At 38.1% G+C, this 17,750-nt stretch overlaps 1 protein-coding gene across 13 annotated transcripts in view; it reads right to left on the reverse strand.

Moving 5' to 3' along the window:
• The window catches only part of PAN3 (poly(A) specific ribonuclease subunit PAN3), a 122,862-nt gene that overhangs the window by 20,848 nt on the left and 84,264 nt on the right, over nt 1-17,750 (reverse strand). For 9 of the 13 annotated variants that reach the window (XR_006060977.1, XR_006060976.2, XM_060394473.1 and 6 more), the window contains 7 exons: nt 10,475-10,722; nt 9,199-9,255; nt 7,906-8,010; nt 6,803-6,860; nt 3,797-3,958; nt 2,938-3,054; nt 2,749-2,850 (listed from right to left, as the gene is read on the reverse strand). Coding sequence is in view for 11 of the 13 variants with exons in the window: in XM_060394473.1 (XP_060250456.1) it covers nt 2,749-2,850; nt 2,938-3,054; nt 3,797-3,958; nt 6,803-6,860; nt 7,906-8,010; nt 9,199-9,255; nt 10,475-10,722 (849 nt within the window). In the remaining 2 variants the exon portion in view is untranslated. The remainder of the gene's footprint in view (nt 1-2,748; nt 2,851-2,937; nt 3,055-3,796; nt 3,959-6,802; nt 6,861-7,905; nt 8,011-9,198; nt 9,256-10,474; nt 10,723-17,750) is intronic. The other 4 variants (XM_060394475.1, XM_042254852.1, XM_027973634.2 and 1 more) reach the window with 1 other exon arrangement.

Genomic DNA, 17,750 nt, shown 5'->3' on the forward strand with positions numbered 1-17,750 from the left:
CTGTAACTATTTCAGGGAACATGACCTTATAAATTCAAGTATTCAAATGGTTGTAAACAAACCTTTTCTGATTCAGTTACAAAAGCAACACAGTTAAATGGTTAACTGTGATGGTAATAAACAGCTAATAAGTACTTATGACCTGAGACAAAATTTCCAGGGAAGAACACAACACAAAATTCAAAAACTGCTAGCCCTCAAATTTAGACAGAATTGAAGATAATACCATCTGGAAAACCATGTTAAATGACTCAAAAAGTAGCTCTAGTAATATATGTCAAGACAACATCAAAGACAACCAGGAAGCGGTCAAATAAAGCTATTTAATAAGTTTGGTTTCTTGGGTTCCAAAATCACTGCAGATGGTGACTGCAGCCATGAAACTGAAAGACGCTTACTCCTTGGAAGGAAAGTTATGACCAACCTAGATAGCATATTCAAAAGCAGAGACATTACTTTGTCAACAAAGATCCGTCTAGTCAAGGCTATGGTTTTTCCAGTAGTCATGTACAGATATAACAGTTGGACTATAAAGAAGGCTAAGCACCAAAGAATTGATGCTTTTGAACTGTGATATTGAGAAGACTCTTGAGAGTCCCTTGGACTGCAAGGAGATCCAACCAGTGCATCCTAAAGGAGATCAGTCCTGGGTGTTCATTGGAAGGACTGATGTTGAAGTTGAAACTCCAATACTTTGGCCACCTGATGTAAAGAGCTGATTCATTTGAAAAGACCCTGATGCTGGGAAAGATTGAGGGCAGGAGAAGGGGACCACAGAGATGGTTGGATGGCATCACCAACTCAATGGACATAGGCTTGGGTAGACGCCAGGAGTTGGTGATGGACAGGGAGGACTGGCGTGCTGTGGTTCATGGAATTGCAAAGAGTCAGACATGACTGAGTGACTGAACTGAACTGAATAGGGAAAAAAAAAATTTGTAGCAAATACACTGCATACTTTATGCCAGATTTGATCTAGTTACTTTACCCACATTATGTCATTTTAAACCTTTTACCACAATACCTATAAGGTACGCTATTATTATTCCCACTCTCTTATTAGCATATCTCTTACAACATGCTATTTTTTATTTTGTTTTAAATTAACAAATTACATAATGTAAGAAAGCATTATACTTCCACCTATGTCTCTACAAGTTTATACAAACATTGGCTCTTTTTCATTTTCAATATTCATACTGGGAAAACAGAGATTATAAATTAAAGTATATATGATAAATTTAGAGGAGTTAATACCATCAAACAATACTTTCAAATACTAGAAAATGAACTGATTTCTAAGAAAATGTAAACATACCAAACAATCAAACACCAAAAGCAGAATTAAGATTTTTTAAAAAATAAACTATAAAGGAGTGCTATAAATCAGTGGTTCTCAACAGGGGTCAACTTTGCCACCTCAGAGACATTTGGCAGTGTCTGAAGGTATTTTTGGTGTCACAACAGGAGGAGGGGGTTGCTACTGGTATCTAGCTGGTACACGGTAGGGATGCTTCTAAACACCCAGCAAGGCAGAGAATGGCCCTACAAAAATAATTACTCCAGCCCCAAATGTCAACAGTGCTGAGGCTGAGAAACCCAGCTATAAATTAAAGCCAACAGTCATTTCACAGCTGTTGTTACTAAAATAAACGAACAACTACAGCGATATTTTTCTATAGGAAAAGTTATACCACATCCCTTTCAACAAAATTATGTGTGTGCTACAGATGACATGGCAAAAGCAAAAAAATGACCACACTCTGAGACCAGATTTTTAATGCAAAACAGCCATGTAACCACAGCTTGCTTCTTTCAACTGTCAGAAAGCAAAGTTACAAGCAAACAGAAATAATATATTTAATCTATAATGCCAGGCAGACTCCAGTCTTTTCTCTCCTTGCTTTCTCTCAGGATACATTCAGGAAAATCTGTAACAAAACCTCAGCGTAAAGGCTAACACTGTCCTGCCCCCAAACTAGAAAATGATACATACATTTTCCTTCCCCCAAAACAAACTAATTAATAGACATCGCAAAATGAATTTACTTTAACTCAAAATGATTTGCCCTTCAATAAGCATTTGTTAGAATGTAATTATAACATTTTAGTTCTTTGCAATATATGAACAATAAAACAATTCTTTAAATACTAAACAAAGAAAATATTCCCCATTTAAGTAGAAGTTACCTGAAAATTTATTTTGAAGTTCCTTTAGTAACACAGAATTCTACCTTAAAGCAAAATATTTGTTCAGGGAAATAATTACATAAATAACAGAGAGTCACACTGGCCTATGTAAAAGAGACAAAACAAACCAAAACAAAAAACCAAGACAAGAAAGAAATGTCAAGAGACTCATAATGATGATGCTTTGGGTGGTGAAGTTACAGGAATTATTTTTCAATTTAATGCATTTTCCAAACCATTTTACTCATAAAGCTTTACATTTTTTAAAGAAAAAAAACAAGAGGAAAAAAACTTTTATCATATTCTCAGCTACTTAAATTTCAGATATTTACATCAGTCTTTCGTAACCCCTCTTCATCTCCATCTACAGATAACACATTATTTCCTAACTTGTTACACACTGACTCCATTTCTTTAAAGTATTTCTTTTTAAAATGCAATATGGTCTTTAAACTGAATGATTATAGGGCTAAACTTACAAGTACTCTAAAACACAAAACTACTCTTTCCCAGAGCAAAGGCTCTGTCAAACCCAGCTTTCTTGCATCATCTCCTTACCCCACTTTCTCTTTGTGAAATAGGCATCCGCGTTGGGGTCATTGAAGTGTCTGCTCATCATGGTCTCTCCTCCAGCATGGAAATCATATGCAAACACAAGAGCTTGAAATAAAACACAAATGCTCATTACTGCAACCTGGCTTCCAACAATGAAGCCCACCAGCAGAGAGACAATTACAAATCACTCACAAGGCTCTGAGAAAGCTTTAGTGGTAAACACTTCACGCAAGGTTACAATATTTGAGTGCTGAATTTTTTTCCACATATCGACCAATACCATGCACTTTGTGTTAACAAGACGAAAACCTGAAAAACAGAACATTTTCTGCTTAACTGGAAATGACATCTCCCCCTTATTTCCCCAGAAATGTGCCAAAAGAGCCATGTTATACATCCCTTCGGAGAAGGCAATGGCACGCCACTCCAGTACTCTTGCCTGGAAAATCCCATGGACAGAAGAGCCTGGTAGGCTGCAGTCCATGGAGTCGCTAGGAGTCGGACATGACTGAGCGACTTCACTTTCACTTTTCACTTTCATGCATTGGAGAAGGAAATGGCAACCCACTCCAGTGCTCTTGCCTGGAGAATCCCAGGGACGGGGGAGCCTGGTGGGCTGCCGTCTCTGAGGTCACACAGAGTCGGACACGACTGAAGCGACTTAGCAGGAGCAGCAGCAGTAGCAGCATACATCCCTTGTTGTTGTTTAGTTGCTAAATCGTGTCCAACTCTTTTGGGACCCCATAGACTACAGCCAATCAGGCTCCTCTGTCCAGTGGACTCTCCCAGCAAGAATGCTAGAGTGGGTTGCCATTTCCTTCTCCAGAGGATATTTCCAACCCAAGGATCAAACCCAAGCCTCCTGCACTGATAGGCATATTCTTTACCACTGAGCCACCTGGGAAGCCCAATATATCCCTTTCCAAATGAAACAATAAATATATTTATTATCCTTTAAATTCATGTTAATTAAAAAAACTCATTCAGGAATATCTGAATAATCTCAGCCTCAATAATATGCTCCTAAAAGAGGATAAATTATCTTCCTTACCATGTATCCTCCGAAGGCAATAAGGCAGATCATCTTTGCTATTTACAGCTTTGTAGCAGGATGTAATGTATCCAAAATTACTTGATTTCTGTATCCGGTTGGGTGGTGGCAGTGGTTCTAGAGGGAACAGGCTATGGTAGCTGTCAACTTCTGTAGGGACTGCTACAGTAATTCATAAGAAGATGACTTTAGCTTTCAGACATTCATAAATCTCTCAGATCTCAAAGAAATAAAGAAGAAACCAAATTCACAAGCAACTGATATCAAACACTCTGTATTCTAGAAGAGTGTCAAGATTCATAGTGTGTCCACTCTATAGAGCACACCAGTCTCACAATCAATAAAAACAGACACCATACACAACAAAAGAACTAGATTTCACGAACTCAAAAATATTTACCTTTGGTAACAGCACAACTCTTATTTCTCAGCTCTTAGAAACAATTTGGATTATCACTTATAAATATTAAACTTTCCAATGGTATCTTATTTGTCTTTCCCTAGTCATCAATGATGTTCAACATTTCTTCAAAATTTTTGGTTGTGTAAGTTTCCACTTTCTTGAAATACCTATTCCTATTTTTGGTTACTTTTCAGTTTTATTTTTAAGGCTCTTACTAATTTGTGGCTTTAATTTTCTTTTCTTTGTCAAACATGTATACATCTTCTAAGCTTCTTCTCTACTATAGATATCTTTGGGTTGTTTTTAACTTTAATTCAATAAAATTTATCAGTATTTCAAGAGTCAACAAACTTTGCCTCCAGTATAGGAAATCCTTCCCTACTGAAACATTAAATTTATTCATATATATTTCATATGAGTTTTAAAGCTTTGTATTATCATTTAGAGATATTACACATTTTGTTTTAGACATCTAAATTCTTAATCTGGAGTCAGTTTTTGCATGTGGTTTGAGATGATACAACTGTAATAATACAATCTTCTACCATAAAGAAAACCATTTTTCCCAGTGCTTTCCTGTCCCCACTGATTAGCCACCTGTGTCACTTCTCCCTAGCCTGTCCCAGTAGTCCATCTGTCTAGCCCAGTGCCATTACCACACCACAGCAGGGACTACAGACTCAAGCCAAGCCTGCCTCCCCACACACCAGAACCCTAATCACAATCTTCAGAATGGTGCAGGGAGTCTTCAACTTTCACTTTCTGATAAATTCTATCATATACTATGAAAAGCTCTGTTATGTGCAATATAATTTTTGAAAAAGAAAGACACAAAGACCAAACCTTGATTAGAAGTGGAACTTTCAGCCAATCTCCCAACCTTCCAGGGAGGGGAGAGAAGCTGAAGACTGAGTTAACTGCCAAGAACCAGAGATGTAACCAACATGCCCCAACAACAAAACATCCATAAAGACTCCTCAGCAGCGGGATTCAGAGAGCTCACGGTTGGTGAGCCTGAGGCGGCACTGAGAGGGTGGCACACTGGGGAGGGCAAGGAGGTCCCCCACCCCCACCCCCTGCCCCCACATGTCTCTTGCATGTGGCTGTTCCCTGAGTTGTACCCTTTATAATAAGCCAGTAATAGTTCATACAGTGTCTTCCCAAGTTCTGTGAGTCATCCCAGCTTATTCCCAAACCTGAGGGCATCCAGTAAAAACCCCAAAATTTGTAGTTGCCCAGACAGAAGTTTGAGTAGCTTGGGTACCCCATTTCAGCTGATATCTGAGGCAGGTGTGGTCTTACGGGATTGAACCCTTCCTTAACAATTAAACTGTTAGAATATGAAGCAGGTGTTAGTACTGTGAGTAAAAATAACTCATGTGCTTTGACTAAAATTGTCCTGAATCTATAGTTTACAAAAATTGATAACCATTATGTCTTCCTATTCATGAGTATAGTATTTCACTCTATATATTTACCCTCACTTTCATGCATTGGAGAAGGAAATGGCAACCCACTCCAGTGTTCTTGCCTGGAGAATCCCAGGGACGGGGGAGCCTGGTGGGCTGCCGTCTATGGGGTTGCACAGAGTCGGACACAACTAAAGTGACTTAGCAGCAGCAGCAGCAGTAAATCTCCCTCACTGAGATGTTACATATCTTTTATTGTATTTATTTCTAGGTACTGATACTCTGAAACTACTGTAAATAGCATATTCATTTTATTTTTTACCCTGGCTAGGGCGTCAAAGACAATGCTTAATAGTAAGGAAAATTCTAATATGACCATTTCAAAGGCCATGACAGAAAAGTTTCCTGCCCATCTAAAGTGGAAAAGATCAGTCTTGAAACATAATAGCCAGAGATACTCCTCTGAATTCTTTAGCAGTCAACAAGATACACAGTTGACTGTGCTGAGTCCTTGATTACAACCAGGTATACTGAGATTACTGCTACAGTAAATGTATTCCTGCTATATTATTTATAAAGTTTTGCTAAATTAAACCACATTTAATCTTGCCTTTACAGAATAAGCTAGGGAAAGAGATTTTAACGCTCTCTGAGAAACACTACAATTCAGCCAAAAAGAATATAGGTTTAAACCCTGATTTGGTCAGACAATTACTAGCCACTGATCTTAGAGGCAAGCTACTTAACCTGGCTGTTACCTTTAGTTTCCTCACAAGCGAAACAGAGGTGATAATATTAGCAAGTACACCACAGGAGCTTTGCAAAGAAAAAACTTACACACAGAAAGCCTTAGTACACAGGCATGCCACAGTCTCAATAACAACAACAATCACTCCTACTTAAGTACCTATACTTTGTCAAGTTTCAAAAGATAATAACATTCTAGTGCACAGTGAGATAAATCAAATGGAAATTCTAAAACTGCCTATTTTTTGGATAAACTAGAATCTTGTCACATGTAGAAATACTTGAAAAACACTAGATGACCAATGGGGCATCTTGGAATTCTTAACTAGATTTCAAACAAATATATTCATTAAAGAGTAATTAATTAGCTGGCTTAAAGCATAAAAACTGTGGGACTACATAAGGATTATACTCTCCTTTAAAAGGATCAATCAACTTGCATTTTACCTGGCATATCCGCTTGATCGATTTGAGCCATTGTTATTAAATGTCTGTTTATCAGCTCCTAAGAAAAGAAAGTAAGCTCATTTACATCTAAACACAGCTTCTGAAATATGGACTTTTTAATGTAACTGACTAGCATAACCATCGGAGAAGACAATGGCACCCCACTCCAGTACTCTTGCCTGGAAAATCCCATGGACGGAGGAGCCTGGTAGGCTGCAGTCCATGGGGTAGCTAAGAGTCGGACACGACTGAGCAACTTCACTTTCACGCACTGGAGAAGGAAATGGCAACCCACTCCAGTGTTCTTGCCTGCAGAATCCCAGGGACAGGGGAGTCTGGTGGGCTGCCGTCTATGGGGTCGCACAGAGTCGGACACAACTGAAGTGACTTAGCAGCAGCATAACCATTAATAGTTTTGGCATGTTCACTTTTCAATACTAACATCATGAAATAATATTTCCAATACTGGTAAAATGTCTAAATTCCAATCCCAGGTAGACCTACCCATAACTCTAGTTGGTTTCAAGTAGCAGTGTTACAACCCAGAGCCTACAGCTAGCTAGCTCTGTGGTCAATAATTCACTCCACAAACAATATTCTGGCGGTGCAACTTACTTCTGTGAAATAAAAACATTTTTGAGGATCTAAGAGTGAAATAAAATCCTACGTATCAAGTAATACCTATTTAACAACAACAAAATTAAATTATTTTATAAAACCTACTTTGTAGAAAATTTTGAGCTTTCTTAAAATGTTCTTTTCTAGGCCAAATTACTTATTAGCTAACAACTACAGATATTAGCAAAAATTTGTTTAGAAATCATTTAAATTATTTTACATACTTCAAAGGCTTTTCAATGCACAGGATGTGAGGTGCAAATGGTGGTCTATTTAAATAGCTATTCTATGTTTTGTATTACCTGCAATTGTCTTGAAAAACACGTTTCCTTAAATAAATGTATCAATTAGAACTCAAACTATCTGCTTCAGTACAGCATATCTAATTAAATAATACGATTTGAAAGGAGTGCTGTTGTTTCTCCAGTTCTTTGCTAAAGAACAACAGACATCAAGTGTTTCCACTCTGAACTCTGAAAGCGTACCTGTCGCAGTTCATCAGCCATGAAGAAGGAAGGTGCGTTTGCTTTTGGCTGCATATAAGCAACGTGAGGTGCAGTTGGAGGATAGATGTGGTAGTTGGGAAATACCTAAAACATAGGGAAGGGGAAAAAAGAATGATCAATTTTTCTCAACTGATAAGTTTATCATTACTGTGATAAAGTTCTAATCTTTAAATGACAGTGATAAATTGATACTTTTAATCTTTGTATGACAGTGAATTAAAGGCCTCAGAGAATAGCTGTTATCAGCACACTTTCTAAGTGAATTCATTTAAAAAATCTTTATTGGAATAATCTATTTTTTAAACTCTAACAAGAAAGGAGACATTTCTTCAGATATGGTAAAATTTTACCTCCAACGAGAGGCACAAGTGGTTTTTTGGAAGTATTTTTAAAAGGCAATTGGAAGAGAGGAAGAAAGTAGATACTAAAGGTGCTTGGGAACAGTCAGAGCATGGAGTAACTCTGCCCTGGCCACCCAGAGAACTGCCCTCTGGAAGGGTCTCCTGCAGCCAAACTGAACAAAGTTGTTATCTAGATGCTTGTTAACACCTCAGATTAGAACAGGAAAGAGGACCAGCATCCTCTGGGTCAGCAGTGGAGGTGAACAGAAGGATGCGACAGAGTATGTACCTTCCAATCGAACTACAACAAAGCCACTAAACTCTACTGCCAGCCTCGTGTCAACTAGGCTCTTCCCACCACCCTGCTTTCTTCCCATCTTCCTCTGCCTCTCCTTCCCTCCACTGGTCCACGGCACAAAATCAAAGTACACCCTAAAATATCTTCTATTTTATCCTTTCATATTTAAAGCTGAAACAAACCCTTTTTTTCTCTTTTAAAAATGAATTCAGCTGATTTCCACTGCCCTCAGATGATTGTTCTGCTCTGGATCTCAAGCAGGAAGTGGTTCTGCAATACTTGAAAGGTTTCCTTTAACTACACCTGCAAGGAGAACAGCGCCTCCTTTCCCTGGCCGTGGTTTCCTTACATCAGCAAGTACAATTGGGCTGAACTACCTCAGGTTTACCAGGAGTGTATTTTTAAGAGTTGTGTGAAGGGTAAAAACATTGTAAATATGTGCCATGTATAATATCCACAGAAACAGCTGAGATAGTTTTGTGACAAAAGAATCTCTTGGTTAAACTGAACTTTTTTCTACAAATGTGATAAAATAAAAATGTACATAATTATGAAATATAATAACCCCCTCCCCAAAAGCAAAACATTGATGGAATTCTTACTTGAAAGAACCAAGGAAAGTCTCTACTCTACCTCAATTATTTGACCTTCTGCTCGGCAAGCTGTTCTGTGATAATTTTTGAAAGATCTCTGACCAAAAACAAAAACAGAACAAAAAACTATTAGCTGCTTAATTATTTTTTAGAAAGCATTTCACATGATTCACAAGTATTTCCATAAATGTTTTCACATTTATTTCTCAGACGGTGGTCACTTACAGTTGGGGGATCAGTCTCAGAGACACTAAGATTCAAGAGTCACAACACGAAGGCAGAACTAGGACTCTTAAAAGAGGAAAAATAAAAATCTGTTCTCTTTCCACTCAAACTGTCCTTCAGTAAAATATGAAATGTAATCAACCAAAAATAAATCATTAATTTAATTTACAGGATCAAAATTTGCTTACTAAAATCCAAGTACACTTTTCATATAAGCCTATCAGCTATGATTTTGTCCAATGTTTATGGTGTAGACCATCTTTCATATTTTAATGGAATCTGGCATTCTTATTCATGAGAGCTTCATCTACTACTTACTTTTCTATAGGTAAATAATCTCTGAACATGGACAAAATTACAAAATTGCAAAGGTACACCTTATGGAACACAACCTTCCCTCTCTGCCCCTCCCCCCTTCTCACTGCAGTCCTTTGGTGGCCCTTTCCCTACCTCTAACCAGGGCTCCCTGAACTCCTCCTTAGACCAGTGACCCACACTGGAGGCCTCTTACTGCCATGTGCTCCATCACCCCGAGTTCCAGCTATTAAATCACTGTCTCACCTGGCAAGTACTGACCATCAGTTTGCTTTCAGTCACTACCGTTAAGAAACCATCAACTTCTCTAACTTTTCACCAGAGGTGAGTCTACCTACACTTACAAACAAGTGTCAGCAAATGGCAATCACAGCTGGCACAAGTACTAGGGGACCCCTAAAGCAAGACGTGCTGTAAAGTATTAATCTAGAGTGTGAATATACAACTAGATTTGTCCAAAACTAGAGTTATTATTGGGATTCCTTGGGGCTCAGATTGTAAAGAATCTGCCTACAGTGCAGGAGACCTGGGTTCAATCCCTGGGTCGGGAAGATCCCCTGGAGAAGAGAATGGCAACCCAAGAGTTTTTTTTACTGTAGAAACAGATTACTTTGAAGAAGTAAGAAGAGATTAGAGTTATCACCTGAGTTAGAAATGAGTTACCTTTCCACATCACAGTAAAAAGATACAAGAAGGGGTAACCTCCTCGTCTCTCTCATTAATAAGGAGCTGCTATAAGGGCCCTCTCTTTTCTCCCGTGTTTAAAGCACACATACCATTCCACTCAAAGGTGCTGGAGTTGTGTCTGTATAAAAGTACGTCGTCCCACCAACAGTTTCCTTTTGGATCACTTGACCAGAAGATGGTGTCTGAGAAACAGGATTATTCCCGGGCGTAGAGGCACTAGAAGGCACCATATAATTTGCTGGATTTGGAGTGTGGCTTCTTCTTCTGGGGGCAGGAGAAGTATGTGGAGTGATTTTGGGGGAGTGAAGAGGGGAGGATCCAGCAGACAATGACATTCCTAAAGTAGACGGAAGAGTGAAAACTGGTTTTAGAGAAAAAAATCTGAAAACTAAAATGCAAATACTCATTTGGAAGAAAACGTATTTAGCAAAATTCTTTAAGTGCAAAGAAAAAGACAATTTTATCTTGTCCTAGAGAAAGCTCTGATTAAAGCAAATGTAAAGAATTTTTTTTCAAAGACAGTCAATTCCAAATAAATTAGGAAATTTACTATAAGTCTCCTCCATATCAAGGTTTACATGAGAAACAATAAAATTAATAAATTAATTTAATTGAAAAATTATAAATAACTGTAACTATAAAATTATGCCTTTTATGAAAAATTCCTTTTTTTGGTGAAGAATCATTTAAAGCTGTGGTTATTAACAATACAATTACCACATTTCCTAAAACATGATTTAGTATAAAAAAAAATCAAACTACTTAATGAGATTTATTAGATTTCTTTGGGCCAAATACATTAAACAGAATGGTTTGAAAAAGCGAAAGTAAACTTAGTCCTAGTTGAAACAACATGGCAGCTTAAACACCGTATTTTTTTAAATCAATAAGTATACTGTTTTGATGCCTTTTGTCTTTAAATAGGCATACACTATAGTAGACAAGTAAAATTTTTGCAGATGCATACTTAGGCCGACTGGTATTACTCTGTTCTTGAAAGTTTTACCTAAACACAACTAGTAAGAAAGCAATGTATGTGAAGTATCCTCTATCATGAATCTACGGTGAAGAAAGGGGAAGGACAACTGTCTTCACCCTTGAGGAGACTCCAGGCTAGCTGAGGAAGTAAGACCAGGTCACATGAGGAAGACACAAAATGACTCACTGAAACACTCAAATATAAACCAATATACCGCAAACTACATGCATAAATGCAGATAGAATACAAATTAAGTAAAACCAGATAGAGTTCATCAAAGGCTTAATGGAGGTGATCAGTTCTGAGCAGACTGAAAATAGTTTCTAGAGCTACAGTTACACTTTCTGGGGAGGAAAAAAAAATTTATCCAGAAACGATTTTCTGGCTATTTGGGGAATGACTGAAAACCTTCTTCACCTTTGGGATAATAGGCCATCTCGTAATTCAAGAAAAAAGTTAGCAAAATGCCTCTGGCCACAAAAATATGATTCATTAAGCAGGAGTATGAATTTCAAATGCCAAGAATCCATAAAACATCAACACTGTTCTTTGAAAAGATGCAGGTAAACAAAAATAAAGTGAGCACTGAGATAATATTTACCTTTACTCTAGATAGTCCTCTGTACTTCCTATACAGTCCTGACAAAATCATGTCACCTGATTTTCTGAGCAACTAAGTGAGGTAGGTCAGGTCACAACCACCACAGCAGAGATCAGAATTTAGATATAGGGGGTTTTTATCTGACCAAGGACAAATGTATGTAACCAATAGCGAAGCCAGGTCTCAAACCCAAGTCTCCACACTTTCAACTTAACTCTTTCTGCTGTTAACACAATGTCTACTGTACTGACATTATAACTGGTCAAGAATTTGCAAATAAGTCTTAATGTCTAAAACCCTTAAAAACATATTTATAAGGAAACCAAGCTATTAAGATATAGGCTTAATTTAAAAAAAAATTGTTCCAGAGTTCTGGGTTTTCTTCTAACTCATTGTATATTATACATTTAACTGTAGGTTAATCCATACTGTAAAACTTGGGAGGATTATTTTCAAAAGATAACTACTCCCCAATTATCAAGTATGAAACACATCTAGATAGGTTTCCTAAAGTTAATCTCTAAGCCTTTCCTAGATAATAAAGCTGGCCAAGTCACTAAAGAGTAAATTTGTTTACTACCTTTGAATTAAATAAACAGCAACAAATACAGCTACCAATTCTTAAGCACTTTCCATGTGTCAGGCACTAAACAAAGTGCTTCACAAACACCAGCCTATTTAATCCTCACAAAGATCCTGTGAGGTAGGTATATCATAGTCACCTCACAGAGGAAGAAACTAACTTAAAAATAACTTTTAAAACTTTATTGTAAAGGCAAATATAGATTATTAAACAAAACAATTAAGATTCAACCTCAGGTCTATCTGATTCCAAAGCCTGAACTCTTAGCCAATATCCAATACAGGTGCCCAACACCTAAGTCTTATATAGGGGTACAAGTGAAACAAAAAGTAGAATCTCTCTTTAAGGCTAAATACGTGGAAAAAGATTACCAAAAACAAACTAGTAGAATTTACCAGCTGTAAGTAACAAGCTTTCTCTTAATTTTGTGGCTTTCTACTACAAAGTTTCAGCACTGAAATTTGAGTTCATGTATCTGACCAGAGGCTGACTGGAATTATTTAAACATATACAAAAGGCAACATACACAATAGCAGCAAGTATCGCAGCCCATAAGCAGAACAAGGTAACTAAATTATACAATTTAGTATGGGAAGCAAGAAATGAAATTTAACTTCTAAACTACAGAAACATCAAACCTAGTCACAAAGGGCAAAGCTTTGTGGCACCAAAGTGTTTTACCAACATGTTACAGAAATATGAGTAAAATATTGAGTAAAATATGCATATTATCTGCTTGGTGAGAGTTTTTCCGTCTGGTATTGTGAACACAATAACCACAACACTAACTATCCACATACAATACTATGAAAGAATGTGAAGTTGCTCAGTTGTGTCTGACTCTTTGAGACCCCCATGGACTGCAGCCTGCCAGGCTCCTCCATCTATGGGATTTTCCAGGCAAGAATACTGGAGTGGGTTGCCATTTCCTTCTCCACTACAACACTAGAGATGGCACAAAGCAGCAGAACATTACTACAGAAATGAGCAGATAAAAATAGAGGTGAAACGAACAGATTTCATCTCTCACATGTAAATGTTCCTTTGTAACTTCCATCTTTCCTTATACAGTGGGGTGGAGGCAGGGCGCTACTTGTGGCTATTACAACCGTCTGCTAATAATTAGTACTCAGTCACTGGAACACTTGGGCAAATATAGCAAAAGAGTGAAGATACCGTGAGAGACAATCTGGAAGAATGAAAATCTTGATGTAAAACAATAAGCTCAGTTCAGTTCGTTGCTCAGTCGTGTCCGACTCTTTGTGACCCCATGAATCGCAGCACGCCAGGCCTCCCTGTCCATCATCAACTCCCGGAGCTCACTCAGACTCACATCCATCGAGTCCATGATGCCACCCAGCCATCTCATCCTCAGTCATCCCCTTCTCCTCCTGCCCCCAATCCCTCCCAGCATCAGAGTCTTTTCCAATGAGCCAACTCTTTGCATGAGGTGGCCAAAGTACTGGAGCTTCAGCTTTAGCATCATTCCTTCCAAAGAAATCCCAAGGCTGATCTCCTTCAGAATGGACTGGTTGGATCTCCTTGCAGTCCAAGGGACTTTCAGAGAGTCTTCTCCAACACCACAGTTCAAACGCATCAATTCTTCGGCACTCAACCTCCTTCACAGTCCAACTCTCACATCCATACGTGACCACAGGAAAAACCATAGCCTTGACTAGACGGACCTTAGTCAGCAAAGTAATGTCTCTGCTTTTGAATATACTATATCTAGGTTGGTTATAACTTTTCTTCCAAGGAGTAAGCGTCTTAATTTCATGGCTACAGTCACCATCTGCAGTGATTTTGGAGCCCCCAAAAATAAAGTCTGACATTGTTTCCACTGTTTCCCCATCTATTTCCCATGAAGTGATGGGACCAGATGCCATGATCTTCGTTTTCTGAATGTTGAGCTTTAAGCCAACTTTTTCACTCTCTTCTTTCACGTTCAAGAGGCTTTTTAGCTCCTCTTCACTTTCTGCCATAAGGGTGGTGTCATCTGCATATCTGAGGTGATTGATATTTCTCCCGGCAATCTTGATTCCAGCTTGTGTTTCTTCCAGTCCAGCATTTCTCATGATGTACTCTGCATAGAAGTTAAATAAGCAGGGTGACAATATACAGCCTTGACGTACTCCTTTTCCTATTTGGAACCAGTCTCTTGTTCCATGTCCAGTTCTAACTGTTGCTTCCTGACCTGCATACAGATTTCTCAAGAGGCAGGTTAGGTGGTCTGGTATTCCCATCTCTTTCAGAATTTTCCACAGTTTATTGTGATCCACACAGGCAAAGGCTTTGGCATAGTCAATAAAGCAGAAATAGATGTTTTTCTGGAATTCTTTTGCTTTTTCCATGATCCAATGGATGTTGGCAATTTGATCTCTGGTTCCTCTGCCTTTTCTAAAACCAGCTTGAACATCAGGGAGTTCACGGTTCACGTATTGCTGAAGTCTGGCTTGGGGAATTTTGAGCATTACTTTACTAGCATGTGAGATGAGTGCAACTGTGCAGTAGTTTGAGCATTCTTTGGCATTGCCTTTCTTTGGAATTGGAATGAAAACTGACCTTTTCCAGTCCTGTGGCCACTGCTGAGTCTTCCAAACTTACTGGCATACTGAGTGCAGCACTTTCACAGCATCATCTTTCAGGATTTGAAACAGCTCAACTGGAATTCCATCTCCTCCACTAGCTTTGTTCATAGTGATGCTTTCTAAGGCCCACTTGACTTCACATTCCAAGATGTCTGGCTCTAGATTAGTGATCACATCATTATGATTATCTGGGTCATGAAGATCTTTTTTGTACAGTTCTTCCATGTATTTAATTAAAAAATATTCCATTTGTGTATTTATTTTTTGTATTATTTTTTAATTCACTCCTAAAATGATATTTTGGTGATATTATATATAATAATTACACTATAATTTCTTATTAAGTGAATATACAAACTTAGATATTTAAGTTATGCTATGATAAGCTAACTCCTTTAGAATATTTGAAAAAAATCCTTCTTAAAACTACCGAATTCAAATAAAAGTAAGGAACAAGACAAAAATGCTCACTGGATGAATTAACTAGAGCAATTAACAAAACAAAGAGAGATATAAAAAGTTCAAGCATAACTTATGAAGGTAAAAGTGTCAGTGTTTCTGGAGGACATTATTCTATACCTGAAAATTCAAAAAAAAAAAAAAAAACAAAAGACTTGTAAATAATGACAGAATGCATTAAGTAAATGGCTCCAATATTAACATATACCAAATGAATATTTGGTCTTTAATACAAACATCCATTTAAGATAATGCTAAAATAAGCATTATCTTTCCTCAACCCCAACCAAAACTACGAACACACAGAACTGTGAGATAAAATGTAATATTCACATTTTAAAACACAGCTGAAATAAAAATAATAAAAACAGTAACTCCAAGAGCAAGAAATTGAGGCAAAATTATGAATTAGAGGTTGTATCGTGGGAACTCTGGAAAATCATATCCTAGGCCAGATACAGACTCTACAAGTTGAGGCTTCAATGTTCACAATGGCATATGAAACATGGCCTTCAGCACATAAAACGTGGAGAACAAAATTCAAATTCCAGTGTAAAGCTAGGAGTCTGGAAAAGCTGTACCATCAGTCCTGCTGGAGGAGAAAACTTCTACCCACCCGCCCACAGAAGCAGAAGGTAGTCTTGGTTGAGGAGAAGGCTGGGGTGGGGTCAAGAGAAATGAAAACCCAATCCCTGTACCCTGCACTGAGGCAGGAGAGAAAATTCCCAGGAGATTCCATGTTGGGGACCCTGGTGAGAGATGGGTATAAAATTTCAATTGCACTGGCAATGGACACCTGGATAAAGCACACACCAACTATTTCAAAAAACACTTCTACAATGCGTAACACACAGAGATCGATCTCTAGAAAATAACTCCACGTGAAGGAACTCCAAGATTCACGTGTATACAATACTTGATCAATGCACTGAGAATCAGAACCCACAGAACAATGAATCCCAGATAACAGAAACTTATAAAGAAGATTTTTAAAAATCTACAGCTAAAATGACTAAGGTCATGAGAAAAGTGACAAACATCTCACTCACAGACACACACACACACATCCCTGATATTCGTTCTTATTAAACAGAACAAACTAGACTCTATAAGGGCAAAAAACATACCCACTAAAATTAAAGGGAGAATAAAAAAATCTAACAGACGAGTTAAATAGAAAAGCAGACATAATCAAAGACAAGAAAAGTAAACCAGACAAGACTCTAGAAATAAAGGTTAGAAAATACAGAAGACTGGTTAAGATACACAAAAGGTAGAATGAGTAGGTGGGTTTCCAGGATAAAAAAGACCAAGAATACTGGAGAAGCAACATTCAAAGAAAAGCTTCGGGATTTTTCAAGAGCTAAGAAATCCTCACTCAGGAAGTACTCAACAAGAATTTTGAACAGATAAGTAAAGACTAACCTCTTGCAACCAATCAGGTGGAACTGTTGCATGCGAAAGAGAGAGGAAAAAAACCCTAAAAATTACAAAACTTTGTGGAAAAAAGTGAAAGTTGCTCAGTGGTACCCAACTCTTTGCAACCCCATGGACTATACAGTCCATGGAATTCTCCAGGCCAGAATACTGGAGTGGGTAGCCGTTCCCTTCTCCAGGGATCTTCCCAACCCAGGGACTGAACCCAGGTGTCTCTCACTGCAGGCAGATTCTTTACCAGCTGAGGGTATTTTAAAAGGCCTGGAAAAAAGAACTGGAGAGAGAGCCCATGGTCATGGACAGAAAGACTATACTGAAATCTTAACAACTCTCTTTGATTCACCTAAAGATTCAATACAACTTCCCTGAAGGTGCCTGGCTGCTTCATGGATCCAGTCTTCAAGGCTGTCCCCTCCTCTGGTACCCTCATTATCATCACTCCTTATCATCAATGAGTTCTCTAGGTCCCATCCTCACAGCAAAGCCTAGGTCAACTTTCTGAAAAATTTTCTTACTCTATAAAAATTCTCTGGATGCTCGTATTTAACAATTATTCCCAGCATTCTGTACTTTATCCTTCGCTGCCAGGAGCATGCAATTCAAACTGCCTCTGTGCCTCAATCCTCTCTGCATTCCCAATTACACCCTCAATGGCACGGTGCTGGCACATAATACATTTGTCAGAAAGAAACAAAGAGGTGAAAGTTTCCTCTTCTTG

Source organism: Ovis aries, chromosome 10 (assembly GCF_016772045.2).
Source record: "Ovis aries strain OAR_USU_Benz2616 breed Rambouillet chromosome 10, ARS-UI_Ramb_v3.0, whole genome shotgun sequence".
Lineage (NCBI taxonomy): Eukaryota > Metazoa > Chordata > Mammalia > Artiodactyla > Bovidae > Ovis > Ovis aries.